Consider the following 19276-nt stretch of genomic DNA (forward strand, 5'->3'; position numbering starts at 1 on the left):
GTATTGATCAAGTTGGAATATAGTAGTAAAATAATGGGTACTTCCATTTCTTTAGATCTGGTATACAGGCCAATGCTGCTCCCTAAAATATTTTCTATTAGATTTCTTTAGGTAAGCAGCTCATCCTTCTCACCCCTAGGAAACCATTGTTTCTTTCCTACAGTAGCATATGTATTCTGCATATCCAGGAAATCTTAAAACAACCTAGTCATAAGCCCTACCTACAAAGGGCTAGGATGATGAATAAACCTTATGATGACATATCTGGAAATATACTGATGCCAGGCTATGCTGGCACTACTTTGGTGTTGAACCAGTGGAACTTTAGTGCCAACATAGAATTGGCCAGTATCAAGGGCATATTTTAAGTAAAGAAGCAGTGAGCTATAGGAGCATGTGCATGTTATGCCTGAAGTACCTATGTTTTCTTCCCTGTGTATGAATCTGGCAAGGGAACATGGTTGCAGGAGTGGACTCCAACTCATACCTGCTTGGCTTTTCTGAGTATCTTTACTCCCAGGCTTCCTCTGGTCAGGCCACAGTGCCCCTTTCCAGTGGAGAGTTCTCTATTACTTTTGCTCCTGTCCTTGGTGTGTTCTGCATATGGGTATTGGCAACCTGACAGCAGGGGGCATGGAAGTATCTGCATGCTCTGTATGCCTGTCATAGAGATGGGAATGGGATGCTTTCCCATGACTAGTGGCTTGTGGCAGAGATACTGTGGCCCCTAGTGCAACTGCTATACTGTCGACACTTTGCTGGGCATGTTTCAATCATTTCCCCGCTACCAAGTGAGTACAGCCTGCTAACTAGTGCCATAACAAGAGTCTTTGATATGTTAGTGTTGTGGTATTAGGAATGGACTGTGAGTCTGTCTGTCGTTCTTGAGTAGGAAAGTCTTGTGATTAAGATCCAATTAAGAACTAGTATGGAGTAACAGATTTGGTCTACATTGGATTCCTTATGTTCTGGTGTGTGCTGGTGATATAATCCTTGTGTGTTATAGAAGTATACAGATCCATTCTGAACTGGTCCAAACTTGAATATGCTGTCTGATATGAAAAAGAATTATTATTATTATTATTATTATTATTATTATTATTATTATTATTATTATTATTATTATTAGATTTATTTCCCGCCTCTCCCGACAGGCTCGAGGCGGGTCACAACAACTAATCCCATTAAAATTCCCATTAAAACATCCATCTACTAACATGACGGCTAAAAATCCCATCCCTCCCCCAATTATCTAAGAGGTGAAGAGGAAAGGATAGGGGAGTAGCGTACACTCCAACTCCTAGGGGGGGGGAGCGATGTCCCTGATTTGCTGACCCCTGATTCGCTGACCCCTGACAAATGATATGACCTAAAATCTACTTATATTGCCAGTCTTTTTGGATTTGATAGTATCTTTACTCTGGGGGTATCAGAGACATTACTAAATTTGTGTTCATGATTCTGAATGGATTTATAGATTTTAAGAGCATTCACATGTGCCAGATACAATTTTACATTTTTCAGGTATAGCTTTTACAATGTGTAGCCCATTGTAGCTGTAACCTACTCATTATCAGCATATTGGTCAAACATTGGCTTCTGTTAATGTCAGGACATCTCCTGTCTACATCTTAGTGGATGCCAGTTAATAGAAAATTACTGCCTTGAACCCCTTTATGTTATGTGTTATGTCTGTGGTTCTGCTGAGGACCAAGCTTGAGGTCAGGATTGTAAGCCTGCACTGTAGTTGGCCAATGTGTGGTTAGATCCCATCTGCTGGATCCAGTCAGTTTAAAGTGAAATTGACCAATAGTATGCATTGGCGGGAAGATCCATTGTGGGGCTTTTATATATAAGTGGGGGTTGGTTGTATGTTTTTTTGGTTCAGTTTTTGCCTCTTTGTACAATCATGCTTGGGTCCTAATAAATAGCTGAAATGAACTCCCAGATCCTGGGTGTAAACTGCACGGAGCTTTTATTCCAACTCCAGATTGATTCAGTCCCTGCCCTCTACACAGAATCCGATTTCCGTTTGGATTTTGGCCGATTTAAATTTTCCTTCTGCAGCAAGAAGGATTGATCCGGAGTGACCCTACCTTTATTGTGCAATATCTCAGAGTGCTGTTAATCCTCAATATCCATTTGGGAAAGAAAGCTCCGTGGTAGAGAACCTCTGATAGGCTACACCTGGTCATGTGACACACTTTAAAGGAGAAGCCCCTAATTTCTCTCAACTTCTGTCGGTCCTGGATTTTTCCTCCCTCCTCTGCCTTTTTCGATCCTCTCCCCAACCCCCTCCAAGAAAAGAAAGAGGCTCCTTGCCTGGCTCCTCTTCATCTTCGTGGTTTCTGTGCAGTCCCACATGGGTTCTGCGAAGATCGCAGGCCTGCCACGGAGAATTAACTAGCCAGCTCAAAGCAAAAAAAGGCTCCCAAGAGTGCTCACCCCTCCCCTCACAGAGTGACTTTCCCGCCCAAAGTCACGTGATGTGGGAGGAGTTAGCACTCTCCCCTCAGTCCTTTCTTTGCCGCTGCGGAGGAAGGATCCTAGCCAATTTGCTCTTCGAATTTCCCTCAGGAATTTCTGTGAGGAAAATATTTCAGTATTTCAATATTCTAATATTATGGCACTGTTTAAAAAGTGCGGGGAGTGTGGTGCCAAGATGGCACAATCTGATCTGCACTCCTCCTGCCTCTTATGCCTGGGTGAGGGGCACCTGACATCTAACTGCCCCTCCTGTAAAAGACTTACACCTAAAACCAGGGATGAGAGGGCAAGAAGATTAAAGGCTGCTTTATGGGAGAAATCCCTCAGGCCTTCTGAGGCACCTGGGCCTTCTACTTCTGGAGTTCCCCCCTCTAACATTGAGGTGGTGGAGAAACAAAGGGCTTCTTCTGAACCGCCTAAGAAAAAGAAGAAAAGGGCTGTGGTTCCCTCTCGAGGACGTTCCCCTTCTGTTTCTAAGAAAAAATCCAGAAGGGTGATTTCTCCCTCGCCATCGCCCACGCGACCGGCATCAAGGGGCCGTTCACAAGGCCGAGAGCCTACACCGGCGACGATAGATCGAGCTTCTAACGTTTTGCCGCCGCGTGCTTCGTCGACGCCGAGAGTGGTGCCCCCTCTCGTGGACGAGCCGTTAATCGCTGATCAGGGCTCTGGTTCAGCGTCGCGTCCAAGGTCGGCTTCTCAGCGTCGTTCTGCCACGCCACCTAGTGGTCGACGTCGTAGGTTGGCGTCCGTCGTCGAGGAGGCGGGTCCATCTCCGAGCAATGTTGAACGCTCGCCGCCGACCCTGAGCCGCCAGCGCTTACCCTCGTCTGATGACGACGAGGCGGTGCGGTCAAGACGCCGCCGAAGATTATCGTCGTCGGAGTCATCCACCGAGTCCTGGGTCCCGATGCTGGTTCCAGCCTCTTGGCGCCGCTGGGGCAAGGACGCTCCGACTTCGATGAGAGAACTCCCTCCTGCTTCGGCTGGGCGGCGTCGGCGTCGTAGTTCTCTGTCTCCGGCCCCGTCGTCGACGAAGGGATCTTTCGACGGCGAAGACCCTCATCGACGCCGAAGATCTTTGTCACCGGCTGTGACTTCGGCCCCGACCCTTTCCGTTGTCGAGGACAGTCGACGTCGACAACGGAGGTCGGAAAGAACAATTGACATTGATTCTGTCTATGATTCCTTGTCTGAGGCTGATGATGTGATATTACCTTCACCGTCTGATGTAGTTGGAGATTCTGTATCCAGGTCTCCAACTGATGATAACAAACCATATGCCCAGCAAGTTATAAGGATGGCTAATGCATTAAGTCTCCAATACAGGGTGAACATGGAGAAGTCTGAAGACCCTCTTATGGAGTTTTTATATTCCGCAGAGGGTGGTCCTGTAGCCCTTCCCTTAATTAGAGGGGTCACAGAGGTTCTTGATCGGGCTTGGCAGAATCCTGCCTCAGCCTCCCCATCTGCCAAAAAGATTGAGCATCTATACAAGGTGCAGGATGAGGGCTGTTCGTTTTTATTTAATCACCCTAAAGCATCTTCCGTTTTTTCGGCAGTGCTCCCTGGAAAAGGCAAACCTGACCAACATTCCGCTCCTCTTGATAAAGACGGAAGACGGATGGATGCTTTTGGGAGAAAAATATACTCTTCTTCCACTATGGGAGTTAGAGTTTCTAACCTGCAGACTCTAATGAGTCGGTACCAGGCGGTACTATGGGAGAAACTAGAACCCTTTTTAACAGGGCTTCCCGAAGACCAAAAGTCATTTGTACAGGCTTTGGTCACGGAAGGTAAAGATCTGGCAAAGCAACAGGTCAAAACGGCAAGGCACTCAGTAGATTGCTTGGGGAGAATCATGGGTACAGCCGTAGTAATGCGCAGACACTCATGGTTAAAAAATTCAACCCTCTCCACAGATATTAAATCTGCCCTGGAGGACCTTCCGTTTGAGGGAGAAGACCTGTTTAGCAGTAGAACTGATGAGGTTCTCGAGAAAATGAGAAAATATCGCTTACAGGCGAGATCTTTAGGAATAGGGGCTTCCTCGTCTGGTCAATCAAAACCTAAACGATGGGGTCGCCCGTTTTATCGCCCTCGGCCTTTTAGGCCTTTCAGGCAATTTGATTCTACACCCCAAGAATTCTCCCCTCCTCCCCGTTTTCAGCAGAACCGTAGGAGAGGTGGGGGACGTAACCGTCAGAATGGGTCTGACAGGGATAATAGGGTCCGACAGACCCAATCACAATGACTGCCACAGCAGTCCGTCACAGTTGGCGGACTTTTTGGCAATTTACATGGTTGGTACGGTATTACACCTAATGCTTGGGTCCTTTCTATAATAAAGGATGGTTATTATTTGGAGTTCTTGAGTGTTCCCGACTTTAATACTCCATGTACCCATTGGGATTCACGTTCACCTGACATTCTGTCAGAGGTGGCTGATCTTATAGACAAAGAAGCAGTGCAGTGCTTGGGTCCTGCGCCCACCACGCAAGGGTTTTACTCCAAATACTTCCTTGTAGACAAGAAGGATGGAGGGAAACGACCTATTTTAGACCTACGGGCACTGAACGTGTTTATTAAGGTCAAACGTTTTCGCATGCTGTCCCTAGCTGAATTGATTCCTCTTTTATCAAAAAATTTATGGTTCGCCAAGGTGGATCTCAGAGATGCATATTTTCATATTATGATTAATGCATCCTGTACGAGATTTCTCAGATTTTATGTGGGGGGTAATCACTATGAATTTAAAGTGCTCCCATTTGGCTTGGCATCTGCCCCACGAGTATTCACTAAAGTCACTAACGTGGTAATAGCATACCTCAGAAAGCTGGGTATCCAGGTTTATCCGTATCTTGATGACTGGCTTTTAGTTGGGCACTCTGCAGAAGATCTTTCAACTTCTTTGTCTACCTCTCTCCAGCTATTACATACCTTGGGTTTTAATGTGAACTACAAGAAATCCATTCTTACTCCAAAGCGCGCTTTAGAGTTCATTGGTGCATGGCTGGATGGTGAGAATGGGATGGTATACCTACCCCCAGCTAGGGTCGATAAGATTTCAGCCTTGGCATTAAAATTTACCAAAGTCAGATCCAGGTCTGTTCATGAAATACAGACCTTGTTAGGACATATGTCGTCCACCACTGCTGTCACACCGTTTGCTAGACTAAAAATGAGACCCTTGCAGCTATGGTTTTTGTCAATCTGTAAACCACATGCAGTCAGCAGTTGGAAACATTTCACATTACCCCGTTCGGTTTCCCGATCTCTCAAATGGTGGACCGTCCCTTCAAATTTAGCTACAGGGGTACCTTTTGGGTTACAACAAGAGGATTTACTCCTTTATACAGACGCCTCTCTGGACGGTTGGGGGGCTCATTGCCTCCAGCATGCCACTAGTGGTCGCTGGGGTGAGGCAGAAAAATTTTTACATATCAATATTTTGGAATTGCGAGCCATAAGACATGCTCTTTCTTTCTTTGCAGACCTGTTTACGGGAAAACATGTTCTGGTAACATCGGACAATATGGCAGCAGTTTTTTTACATAAAAAAACAGGGAGGCACCAAGTCCAAAAGACTATGCCGAGAAGCGACAAGGATTTGGGACTGGGCTGTGTCCAATCGAACAACCTTGTCTGCCATTCACATTGCCGGGTCACTGAACACATGGGCAGACGCCTTGAGCAGGGATGTAAACATGGTTCAGGAGTGGTCTCTCAACCCATCCTGTATAAACCCCATTTTTCATCAGTGGGGGCAACCAACAGTAGATTTGTTTGCAACTCATCAAAACACAAAGTGCACTCAATTTTATTCCAGGGGAGGAATAGATCCCGCCTCACTGGGAGATGCCTTCCTCCATTGTTGGAGGGGATCCCTTTTTTATGCCTTCCCTCCGTTTGGATTAATAAACAGGATGGTGACCAAGTTGGTAGCAGACGACGCTCAATGCATCTGTGTCACGCCCTTTTGGATGCAAAAGACATGGTTCCCCACTCTCTTCCGATTGGCCAAAGGGAGGTATCTGCACCTACCGACCCGGGCAGATCTCCTGACTTGGGGAGAGCACCTGCACCCAAACCCCCAACCCCTCCACCTGACGGTCTGGAGGGTAGGTTTGTAGAAGACTTGAGAGTAGACCAGATTTTGGAAGCCGCCCGCAGACCTTCCACTCGCCGCTCCTATGCTGCGAAGTGGGACAAGTTTGGGAAATGGGCAACAGAGTCTAATAGAGTTGCTAACTCCTGCCCTTTACCGGTCATTTTTTCTTATTTAGTTAAGTTGAAAGATAGGGGACTGTCCAATTCTTCTATTAAAGTACACCTAGCGGCTATTTCCGCTTCTCATGAAATGGTCGACGGTAAAACTGTTTTTGCTCATCCTTTGACTACAAAGTTTTTGAAAGGTTTAAAGAATGTGTTCCCACCTAATGTTCCTGTAATCCCACAATGGAGTCTATCCCTTGTTTTATCTCGTTTGACTCATAAACCTTTTGAACCTCTGGCAAAGTCGGATTTGTCTTTTTTATCATTCAAAGTTGCATTTTTGGTTGCAATAACCTCAGCACGTAGAGTGGGGGAACTCGCGGCACTATCTTCTGAGCCTCCATTTTTACAAATTTTTCCTGACAAAATTGTACTACGTCCTAGTGTCTCTTTCCTTCCAAAGGTAGTTTCCAAGTTCCACATGGGACAATCTTTGGTCCTCCCGGTGTTCTTTCCACAACCCACCTCTCAATTTGAAACACGCATACACTGGACGTTCGCAGAGCCATACTTTTTTATTTGGACAGAACCAAAGACTTTAGACAAGATAAGTCTCTTTTTATCTGTTGCCGGGGTGCGAGGAAAGGTAAAGCTGCATCTGCACAAACCATTTCAAGATGGATTGTACAAGCAATTTCTCTGTCATACAAAGCTTCTGGCTTAGACTGTCCGCTCGGGATTAAAGCGCACTCCACACGGGCACAAGCATCATCTGCAGCGTTTGCGGCTAACCTCCCGATGAGTGACATTTGCAGAGCAGCGACATGGTCAACGCCTGGCACCTTTATACGCCATTACTCCATTGACGTTGACTCTGGAAAAGATGCAGCAGTGGGAAAAGCGGTGTTAAGATCAATAATCCGCTAGTAGCCCACCCCAACTCCTTTGCTGTGTCATCTTGTTAATCTCCCATGTGGGACTGCACAGAAACCACGAAGATGAAAACAGGGTTGCACTTACCTGTAACTGTTGTTCATCGAGTGGTCTTCTGTGCAGTCACACAACCCTCCCTCCATCCCCGCTGGGCCGCTACTTATTGATATCCCGCTGAGCGGCAAGGGGAAAGGACTGAGGGGAGAGTGCTAACTCCTCCCACATCACGTGACTTTGGGTGGGAAAGTCACTCTGTGAGGGGAGGGGTGAGCACTCTTGGGAGCCTTTTTTTGCTTTGAGCTGGCTAGTTAATTCTCCGTGGCAGGCCTGCGATCTTCGCAGAACCCATGTGTGACTGCACAGAAGACCACTCGATGAACAACAGTTACAGGTAAGTGCAACCCTGTTTCCCCCCCCCCCTTCAAGAAAAGAAAGAAAGAGGCTTGGCTCCCCCCCACCTTCTGAGCCTCCCTAACCACGTGCAGAAGACTTTCCTGTTTCAATGGGGAGGAGGGGGGAGAGGAAGACCCGAGTTCAAAGCGATCTGCATTCAACAGGATTGACAATGGAATAAACAAAGTAAGTGCAGACTCTGCCCTGGTCTATGAAGCCAAAGATCTAAGAACCAGTGATTCCATGTTTTCTCATTTAAATAAAAACCATTGGATTTTAATGTCTGTTTTGAATGACAAATTTGTAATATTAATTATAATACTAGTCAGTTAAGAATCTTGTTGTAGACTGTATGTTCCAATTTTTGGTTCTTTCTATGTTTACTTTGATGTACATGTAAAATTCCTTAGAAAATATATGAAGTGATTTTTAGAATGTGTAAACCAAAACATCTGACATGTTTTCTGCCAAAAGTTTTTATTGTGCGAACTTCTTGTACTCAAGGACTGAATGGACTTCAATAGTTTGCCTGATTGAAAACTGGAAACAACTTATGTAGCCTTGTAACAGATACCAGTATAGCAATGTTTGAGTACAGTGGCATGTGTAAGACAAACAAAGTTTAACTCTGGGTATAAGCTTGAAGTTGCTTCAGACCAGCACAGCTACCCACCTGGATCTATATAACAATATATTATTTTCTCTTATTTGCATTTATATTTGCTTTAGATGTGGTAACCAACCTGAAAAATGAAAAAGAAAAACAAGTTGAAGAAATGGTAAAAACCTTGGTAAGTCTTTGTCTCTTTTTGCTTGCCAGCTGGGTGTAGTGATTAGGAGTGCAGACTTCTAATTTGGCGAGCCAGGTTTGATTCCATGCTCCCTCACATGCTACCAGCTGGGTGACCCTTGGGCTTACCACAACACTTATAAAGCTGTTCTGGCAGAGCAGTAATATCAGGGCTATCACAGCCTCACCCACCTCACAGAGTGTCTGTTGTGGAGAGAGGAAAGGGAAGGTGATTGGAAGCCACTTTAAGACTCTTTCTGGTAGAGAACAGCAGCATATAAGAATCAACTCCTTCTAAATTTGTTAAATATTGCCATTCAGTTCAGTAGACTAAACTGATTCCTGTAGCAACTTATTTTTCCTCTAATTACTAAAAGTTTCAAAGCCATAATAAAGTCCAATAGAGAAAATACTTATGAATATCTGTATACTATTATCTGTGTGTATGAACAATCTGCAGACAGCTAAATCTGCAGATTAGAATTCCCAGATTTGCAAAAAAATCTGACCTAAAATACCAATCAAACATCAGAAACAACCCTTTGAAAGTGAGTGTGATATGGCAGTTAAAACATCAGAGTAGGTTCTGGGAAATCCAGGTGCAAATTCTAACGTTGCTGTGGAAGCTCAGTGGGTGATTTTGGACCAGTCACATACTTTAAGCCTATCTTACCTCTCAGGGCTAATGTGTGAATAAAAAGGAGGAGAAAAGAATAATATAAGCTGCTTTGGTCCCCATTTTGGAAAAAGGTGAGGTATAACAAATATAGCTGAAGATGGGAGTCAGATGAAAGGTAGGTTGGTGAATGGCTGAGAAGGAGGGAATGAGGCAAGAAAAAGACAAAGGATCTGGAGGTTCCCAGAAAGAAGGAAAGATGAAATAGTGTAGGGAGGGGAAAATGAGGTGTCATCCCACAAGTCCTTGAATGTTTCTTGCCATACAACACTCCTTGCTGAATCGAAGCGTGATCTGGAGACCCTGATAAAGAGACTAAAAGAAGAAAGTGAAAAGATGGGACTATACCTAAATATTAAAAAGTCCAAGATTATGACAACTACTGCCAGTAGCACCAAAGTTATGATTGACAATGAGAACATTGAATGTATTGATGATTTCATCTTTCTTGGCTCTATGATCGCTCAAAGTGCTCGTGCACAATGTTAAGCATGAACCAAATATAGAAAAGTAAAGATATCAGCCTTAATACAAAATGCCGGTAGTCAACGCCATTGTCTTCCCCATAACAAGCTATGGATGCGAAAGCTGAATCCCAAAGAAAGAAAACAGGAGGGAAATAGATGTTTTCGAATTATGGTGTTCGAGATGAATGCTGCAAATACCATGGACAGCCAAAGTTACCAACAAGACAGTTTTACCAACTACCGTATTTGCCGGCGTATAAGACGACTGGGCGTATAAGACCACCCCCCAACATTTCCACTCAAAATATAGAGTTTGTTATATACTCGACGTATAAGATTACCCCCTCTTCCACACACCAAATAAAATGTAAAAGAGCATCAGAAGGGGGGAGGGGAGGAGAGAGGGAGAAAGAGAGAGAGCCATAAAAAAAAAGAAAAGAAAGCAAGAAACTATGCTTGGATTAGTGATTACCTCCCTTCCCCCAAAAAAGGCGAGGGTCATCTCTCTCTCTCAGAGACGGTGCCTCTGTGCATTGAACTGAAACAGCTTCCTCTGCTTATTTAACTGCTAACAAAGAGGGAGGGAGCATGCGAGCGGAGGGCTGTGCGCCGGGCTGGCCGCGTGTGCTCTCTTCCTGAATGGGAGCGGCTTCAAAACACCTGAAACCGCGGGAGAGGAACAGAGGCTGGCACCTCCCCCCCCCAGCATCCTCCTCCTTTCCACTCCTTTGCCACTGGCTCACCCGGCTGGCCCATCGGGAGCTCTCTCTTTCTCTCCCCCCTCCCGCTTCAGAGTATTTTGTGGGAGGGAGGGCCTGTCGCTGCCGTGGTGAGGTGGGGCGTGCATGCAGGCACAAGTTTGGTGGGCCCAGCGAGTTCCGAGCCGGGAGGAGTTCACAAGACAGCAGCAGAGTTGGTGAGCCCAGTGGGGGGGGGGGGAGCACCGCTGCCGCCTTGGCGTCCCTTAATTCTGGTCACTTTAAACTATGGGCACTGGGCGAGCATCGGGAGGCCACAATGGGCAGCTATGTCTATCCCAACTGAAGTGCACCCAACATATAAGACGACCCCCCCCCCACTTGGAGGCATGTTTTTTAGGGGTAAAAAGTCCAGAACTGCACACAGTACTCCAGGTGTGGTCTGACCAGTGCCGTATACAATGGGACTATGACATCTTGTGATTTTGATGTGATGCCCCTGTTGATACAGCCCAAAATGGCATTCACCTTTTTTACAGCTGCATCACACTGCCTGCTCATGTTTAGTTTACAATCCACAAGTACCCCAAGGTCTCGTTCACACACAGTGTTACCTAGAAGCATATCCCCATCCAGAAGGCATGCTTTTCATTTTTCTGACCCAGATGCAGAACTTTGCACTTATCTTTATTAAATTGCATCTTGTTCTCATTTGCCCATTTTTCCATTGTGTTCAGATCTCGTTGAACTCTGTCTCTATCTTCCGAACTATTTGCCAGTCCTCCCAATTTGGCGTCATCTGCAAACTTGATGAGTAGTCCCTCCACTCCTCATCTAGATCATTAATAAATATGTTTAAAAGTACCGGGCCGAGCCCTGAGGTACCCCACTGCTCACCTCCCTCCAGTCTGATGAAACACCATTGACAACGACTCTTTGAGTGCGGTTCTCTAACCTATTCCCTATGCACCTATCTGAAGATCCAGATTGCAGTCCTTCAATTTATCCATCAGAACATCACAGGGAACCTTATCAAAAGCTTTACTAAAATCCAAGGAAACGACATCAACTGAATTTCCAGCAAACCTGTTACTTGGTCAAAAAAGGAAACCAGGTTGGTCTGACAGGACCTGTTGGAGACAAATCCATGCTGACTTCCTTGGATCACCAAATTGTCCTCCAGATGTTTGCAGATCACTCCCTTTAATATCTGCTCCATTATCTTCCCCACAACAGAGGTCAGACTCACTGGTCCATCAAGAAAACAAAGATCATGGCATCCGGGCCTCTCAATTCCTGGCAAATAGTTGGGGAAGAAATGGAGGTAGTGACAGATTTTATTTTCCTGGGGCTTCTAGATTACTGCAGATGGGGACTGCAGCAAAGAAATTAAAAGACACCTGCTCCTGGGGAGGAAAGCTATGGCAAATCTAGACAGCATCCTAAAAAGTAGAGACATCACCCTGCCAATGAAAGTGCGTCTAGTCAAGACTATGGTCTTCCCAGTTGCAATGTATGGTTGTGAAAGTTGGACCATAAGGAACGCCAAGCATGAAAGCATTGAGGCTTTTGAACTCTGGTGCTGGAGAAGACTCTTGAGAGTCCCTTGGACTGCAAGGCGAACAAACTGGTCAGTTCTAGAGGAAATCAGCCCAGACTGCTCCTTAGAAGGCCAGATCCTGAAGATGAAACTCAAGTACTTTGGCCACCTCATGAGAAGGAAGGACTCCCTGGAGAAGAGCCTAATGCTGGGAGCGATTGAGGGCAAAAGAAGAAGGGGACGACAGAGAATGAGATGACTGGATGGAGTAACTGAAGCAGTTGGTGGACTTCAAGGAATGGTGCAAACTTAAATGCAAACTTAAATGGACTTCGAGGAATGGTGGAGGACAGGAAGGCCTGGAGTTCATTGTTCATGAGGTTCATGGGGTCGCCCCCCAATCTAGCACCTGTTGTATTCCTGAATGCAACTGGCTTGGACCCTAGTATATATATATATTAGTACTAAGGAGTGTAGGCAAATACTGGGAAGAGGAAAATAAGCTGCCTCCCACAAACCATTGTAGGTTCTTCCTTGTTAAACTTCTATGCTGCTTTTTATTGGATTGTGATCATAGTCTCCTGCTTTGTTTTAAAATTGTATTACTTTAAGTCATTCTTCTTGCTTAGGTACCTGTGTAATATGATATATTCTTTGTACATTATTTCAAACATAATCCAGACTTCATACTTTTTGCAAGGTTTTCATGCATATTTCTATTAAATTTAGGAAAATTCAGTAAAAATTCAAAAAGATTTGGAGTATCAATTAGAGTGTGAACGATCAGAAAAAAATGCATTATTAAAAGAAGAAGAATCTAGACGTTTTGATGACTCTGCTATTCAGGTTAAATATTTTCTTATTATAATTGAAAAATCAATGTAAAGAACTTGTAGTTAAGGGTTGCTGCCAACTTATCCTTTTCCTGCATTCCAATATAAGCAGAATTCCTTACAGCAGTTAATATAGTGATAAAAGAACGTAAAAGGAGTTCTGTTGGATCAGATCTATAGTCCAGTTTATCTAGCATCCTGTTTCATAGGCTGATTCTGAATGGATGGAAAAGGCCGAGAGGACAGTCATATGGAAGCGGGGCATATTGCCACTTCTACATGATGTTGCCACCAGGCTACCGCCCTCCCAGGCCTGGCATGGATCAGGCCCCAGAAGCCCCGGGCTAAGGAAACATGGATTCTTCTGTGTTCCCTTAGCCCACTATGGACAGGGAAGAGTCCCTGTCCTAAAGTGGCCCAGAGGAGGCAAAATATGCCCCGGTCAGCTTCATGGTGCTTTGCCATGCTGTGGGGTGGACAGAGGCATTTATTTTCATTTTGCAAATTAACCATCCCGCAGCTCCCCTGTGCAGCAGAACTAATCCGTCACTGCTTTGTTATCCTGGGGAACAAATTTCAGCACCAGAGCAGATCCAGTGCTGAAATGTGTCTCCCGTGTGGACACAGACTGCTGAGGAGCATGCAGCTCTGCAGCAATGCACTGGCAGTGGTCCAGTGTGGCTGCTGCTGTGCAGAATGGGCTACATAGTATTTCCACAGTACAAATTTCTTTATTTCTGGCATTGAATCCCAATCCAATATTTCAAGTTTGCAGTTGTTCCATAGTAGAAGTTTTTCTTCAAATTTTAACTTTTTGTATCCATGATTGAATTTGACCTCATGTGTTCTGCACTTGATTTGAAAAGGGGGGCAAGGGCATCCTCTTATTATGCTACTTGACTTTTTTTTTTGTTTGCACACATGCATTAATGTAATTCATAATTAGAATGTCAGAAACCTACACAAAATCAATCAAGACTTGCCTTTGTGATTCTCCCCATGCCATCATTTTGTATGATTAATGTCAACTACCATATTCCATCCCTCTCCTCCATCCCTAATCTGCCCATAATTTTTTTAAAAAAATAACATAAACATGTTACCAATGTGATTAAGTAGCAATGTAATAATTAATTGACAAAATGGGCATTCCAGCCAATATAGGCAGTATGGATTTGCACACCTATGTTGATGAGGGTGCAGTTTTAAATGTGGAAGTTGGGCAGTTAGTGCTGCTTGGTGATAGTTTTAAAATGTCCCTCTCCCTTCCAGTAGTACCTTAAAGACTAATGTCATTTCAATATGAGCTGTTTTTGAGCCACTGTCACACACTTCTTCAGATAGATATGGAAATCAAATTTGTGAGGGAGTTGAGCAGAGTCGCAAGAGTGGCAGAGGCCAGGTGGTGTACCCAAGAAGTCCAGGAGCCAGCTGAGCTGGGAGCAGGAGGGAAAGCATCATTACACAATAAACATAATTTTTTTAGATGTCTCTGGGGAACTCAGAGGGGGTAGGGCAGTAACCAGGGTAGACACATGATGAAACTCAAAATGGTTGCATGGCAGGAAAAGAAATTCAAATTCTTGGATTTATCATGTGAATACTGCAAGTTGCAACTGGAAGGGGGGAAATGTAGAAATTCCAATAATTTTTATTACATTTTTTCAATCTTATATGCAAAGGATGCCTCCGAAAATTGTTTCATTTTACATGGAGGATCTCTTTTTACCTACCTAAGAAACATATTTGGGGTAGATAACAAAAGCAATTATGAGTTGTCCGCACTGGACTAAAGGAGGTAGAAGTTCAAGGTCTGCTGTTACTGTTCTCTCTTCCTTCTGTCAAATTATATTTGACTAGTAATTAAGCCTGCTGTAAAAAAAATACAGCGGGCGCTAGCTGTTCCCAACTGCCCTGGCAGCGCTGCCCGGGCGGGTGGGAAGGGCTGGGCCCCCCAAAACCTCCCCCCCGCCATGGAAAAAGCCACCCCAGGGCACAGGCAGCCCTATTGCGGGCTCGGTGAGCCCACGATTGGGCTGCCTGGATCCTGGGGAGGCTTTTTCTTCCCCCCCCCGGCACGGAAAAAGCCACCCCAGGGCCCAGGCAGCCCAATCACGGGCTGTCCAAGGCCGTGAGCAGCCTGGCCCGGCCCTGGGGAGGCTTTTTCGGCCCCCGCCCCTCTTCTGTCCTTGGCCCGGCCGCCGCCTACCTCTCTGCTCAATGGTGAGGGAGGAAATGGAGGCGGTCGGGCCAATGCAGCTGATGTTGGAGGTGGGAGGATCGGGAGGCCTCCCGATTCGTCATTCCAGCGGCAAGGGACCAATCACGAGTCGTACTCTGCGCAGCTCGCGATTGGTCCCTTGCCACCAGACTGACAATCGGAGGGCCCAATCGGCAGGCGCTTCACGCCTGCCGACTGGGCCCTCCGATTGTCAGTACAGGGGAAGGGGCCAATAGGTACCCTTCCTCATCCTGGACAGGGCCTGCCCTCAGGGCCCTTACTCTTTTAGTCTTTCCACTCCGCAGGAACAGTTAAAGATAGTGACATACTTTTATTTGTAACTACCAGATGTTTCTTACTCTGAATCTATTACATTATGTTTGAGTTTTAATTTTGAGCCATTACTATAACAATTTTAAACAGGTGCAAATCCAAGAGCTTTTGGATGGAAAACAATGTTTAGAGGAGACCATTGAGAAATTACAAGAAAGAGAAAAACAGCTGAATAACACTGATCAGATCAGGGAGGTGTGTTTTTAACTATTTTGCTTTGTGTGTATATCGTCATTACAAACTTGCTATAGGCCTGGCCTGGTATTAAACATGAACTGATAGAAGGGAAAGAAAGAACCATGCACATACTTGCTCAGTATAGCAATACTCTGAATTTCATGGTAGGAAATATCCATGAGGTTTAATTAAAGAATAGCAAAGGCATGAAAAGTATCCAGTAATGATAATAATAACATACTTGGTGGTCTCATACTTACCAGTAAGGCAGGGAAAGGAAGCCACAGAGACCAGGCAAGGATTTCTGTATATTCTGGGAAATCTGTAGGTATGAAGAAAAATATTGGCTTCTAAATTAAACAGATAAGAAAAGAAAACTTGTTATTTCCTAAGAATCTAACAAGCTCATTGCTTTCTGGGAACCATGGAATGCTGAAGCAAATTAATTATCAGTTGAAAGTGGAGGAGTAAAATAGAGTGACAAGGAAATAAATTGATCCTAGCAGTTTTGACATTATACACTTTAAATTATTCTGAATATTTTGAAACTTTGGGAAATTATTTAGGATTACCTGGAAATGGGGAGGCTTAAATTAGGACTTTGAGATGTATGCTTAACCTTAGTTCTCTTCTTCATACTCTTATAGACCACATGGAGCAAAATGAATAACTTCCCTTCCAGAATTTGGTGTTATATTTTTAACCAAATTGGCCATCCTTTTGGGATGTGCACAAGTTGTCACAGATTTCCCTTTTAAGTTTAATAAGTCTCCCAGGAAAGAAAGGAGGAAGAGGGGGACAGATAAATAAAATTCATTTCAGCTGATAGTGGTTCTCTGCTCAGGAAGTAAAAATACAACTGAAAATGAAACTCCCATTTTCAATTTCAAACATAATCATTTCCAGCCAGTTTTGTCGACTAGCATAAATGTTGAGTGTAATCAGGACCGGAGAACAGAAGCTTCAACCAGGCAAAATCCAAACTGGCTATGCAGCAGATTATAATTATGGATGATACTTTCTTCATATATTCCCTCACTTTATTAATAAATTATTAATGAAAAGTGAAGGTTTTCAATCACTTTACAGAGGAATAATTTTAGCAGGGAATTAACTTAGAAAACCTGAGTTAACTGTTTCTTTCCAACCTGTTAAAAATTTAGGAATTTTTGTCAAAATTGTTTAAAGCTTAGAATGACATTTTTTTATTGTAATCCTTGGGAATTCTGTATTATCTGACCAGTGGATAGCACTGTAATTGTTTTATTCACAGTTATATTGACTGGTTCTCTGTTGAAGTTGTTAGAGAATATATAAAATATGTTCATTCTTTTTATCTGCAGAAAAAAATACATGATTTGGAAACGCAGTTAGCTGGTGAATCTGAAAATAAACAAAGTTGTTTACAGCAGCTTACAGCACTGAAAGCAGAGCTTGAAAAAGAACAGTATGCATTTATATTTATATACAACTGTGATTTCAAACTAGCTTCTAGTGTTACATGTTAAAGCTTATTTTTCATTTTTGTTTTCAATTAACTATTGCATTTAACAGTCTAAGCAAAGTGTTATTTTAATATAACTATTGGTGTTATGTCTTATAATAAAGCCTCCAGTTTAATTCCAAGCTCCCTTATTCAGTCAAATAATAACTTCATAGAACGCAACACAGTAACAGCATAAAATACCTCAAAGGTTGCTGCTTGCCTCTCCCACTCTATCATCCCTTATATATACAACTAGCTTCAAAGCCCATTCATAAGAACAGGCTTTGAAAGGGTCCTCCCCGTCAGTGTCCCGGCTGCTTTCCAGGATGCCAGGAAGCTCTGAGGGTGAGGGGGGGTGGAGGGGAGAGGGAGCGCTTTCTGGGGGCCTGGCAAGCACACCCGGTGCCTCTGCAAGTCCCCAGGTGTACTTTCCAGGCCTTTGGGAAGCACTCTCTATCCCCCACCCACCTCCCGTGGCTGGATGGCTTTTCGGGGGCCTGGATAACATACTCGGGGCCTCTGCATACGCCGTGCAGATGGTGGGGCTTTTGGCCCTGCTGCAACGGTACGGTGTCAGCACGGTGTAACTGTCACCGTGCATAATGGGTCTATGTGAGAGGATATAGGGAGTTATTCCTTCCTGGGGATGGGGATTTGAACCCCATTTGCATAGCTCCCAGAAGTTGCACAGCTCCTACTGAGTTTACTAGTCTACCCCAAAGCAAAGGGTGCTGTGTCCCCTCCTCCTCCCCCTGTTTTTCTGTTATATGGATGAATGGTGGCAGGGAAATTTTAGGGAGTTGTGCTGGCTGTGTCTCATCTGGCTACATCTATATAAAACTGACACAATGGCATCTTTAGTGTGTTTCCATATTATTATTGAATGTGGATGTGGATGAAGTTGCTGTGGAGTCCAATGCCATTGATATGTGAGGAGCTCTTTAGTTGGATCTTTTTTGCAATTTCTTTTCCTTGCTGAGTGAGCAATAATAACAACAACTTTATTATTTATAGTCTGTCCTTTCCGGTTGGCTCAGGGCGGGTGACAACAAGATTTGTACAATTAACTTTACATAAACATTTTTGAACATTTAAATTATATTATATTTCCAACCTACCTTCTCAAACTTATAGAGGAAGCCTGATTTTGTTGGGCAGTTGGTGTTTTTGTGGATGGTGTATTTGCTGTTCTGTGGGTTGGGAAGCCAGTGTTTTCTCAGTGTTAATTTCCTGGCCTAAACCATAGGCCTAGTGGAACAACTCTGTCTAACTACCATGTTGGTACTACATTGGCATCAGTTTAGGTTTTCATTGTAAATATCACTGAAACTAATAGAACTTTGAAGTATTTATATTCTTAATAATTTTAATTTAAAATTTGATGTTTAAAGAAGAATATGATATTCTAATCAGACACAGACATTTTGAAATTTTAGTAGAGTTAACAGCATGCAGAAATATTTGTAACTGAAATTAAATACCTTACAACAATTTTACTTTAGCTGAATTGTACCTATATTTGCATAGTTTGTGAGCTATATTTATTTTAGTTAATGGAACACTCAAGCTTGTTTTGGAGCAGCTTGAAGAAAATTTGAAAAAGAAAAATATTATTTCTAAGAATTCTCCATTATTTTAATAGGTTAAAGAATGATCAACTAAATGTGGATTGGAACAAGCTTTTATTGGATAAAGAACACCTTGAAACAGAAAAAAACCATTTACTTCAGGGACTGAAAAATCTTCAAGAAGAGTTTAAGGCAAGTTAACAAATAATCTGTTTCTATTTTAATAAAGAAATTCTGTGTTACATTGTTATTTTAATTTTTCTAATGTTACTTCAGCATTTGAAATATACCCTATGCAAAAGGCTATCCTAAGATCAATGCAATATAAGATATTTACATCATATACTGTAGATCTATATTTTGCATTTTACATCAGAAAAGAACAAGAGTCCAATAGCATCTTAAGGTTCACAAAAATTGTGGCAGGGTACGAACTTTTATGAATCACTGCTTACTCTC

The 19276-nt window shown here is 43.7% G+C and overlaps 1 protein-coding gene and 1 long non-coding RNA gene across 8 annotated transcripts in view; one reads left to right on the forward strand and one right to left on the reverse strand.

The window, feature by feature from the left end:
• The window catches only part of SYCP1 (synaptonemal complex protein 1), a 74625-nt gene that overhangs the window by 31267 nt on the left and 24082 nt on the right, over positions 1-19276 (forward strand). For all 7 annotated transcript variants that reach the window (XM_077334986.1, XM_077334983.1, XM_077334987.1 and 4 more), the window contains 5 exons: positions 8758-8819; positions 12929-13045; positions 15677-15781; positions 17107-17210; positions 18892-19009. In XM_077334986.1, coding sequence (XP_077191101.1) covers positions 8758-8819; positions 12929-13045; positions 15677-15781; positions 17107-17210; positions 18892-19009 — 506 coding nt within the window. The remainder of the gene's footprint in view (positions 1-8757; positions 8820-12928; positions 13046-15676; positions 15782-17106; positions 17211-18891; positions 19010-19276) is intronic.
• On the reverse strand, positions 7267-10589 carry LOC143836131 (uncharacterized). The gene is made up of 3 exons (XR_013230516.1): positions 10434-10589; positions 8702-8771; positions 7267-7576 (listed from the first exon to the last, which is right to left on the reverse strand). It is a non-coding gene; the product is annotated as an uncharacterized LOC143836131 (long non-coding RNA).

The sequence above is a fragment of the Paroedura picta genome, chromosome 4, assembly GCF_049243985.1.
Source record: "Paroedura picta isolate Pp20150507F chromosome 4, Ppicta_v3.0, whole genome shotgun sequence".
Classification (NCBI taxonomy): domain Eukaryota; kingdom Metazoa; phylum Chordata; class Lepidosauria; order Squamata; family Gekkonidae; genus Paroedura; species Paroedura picta.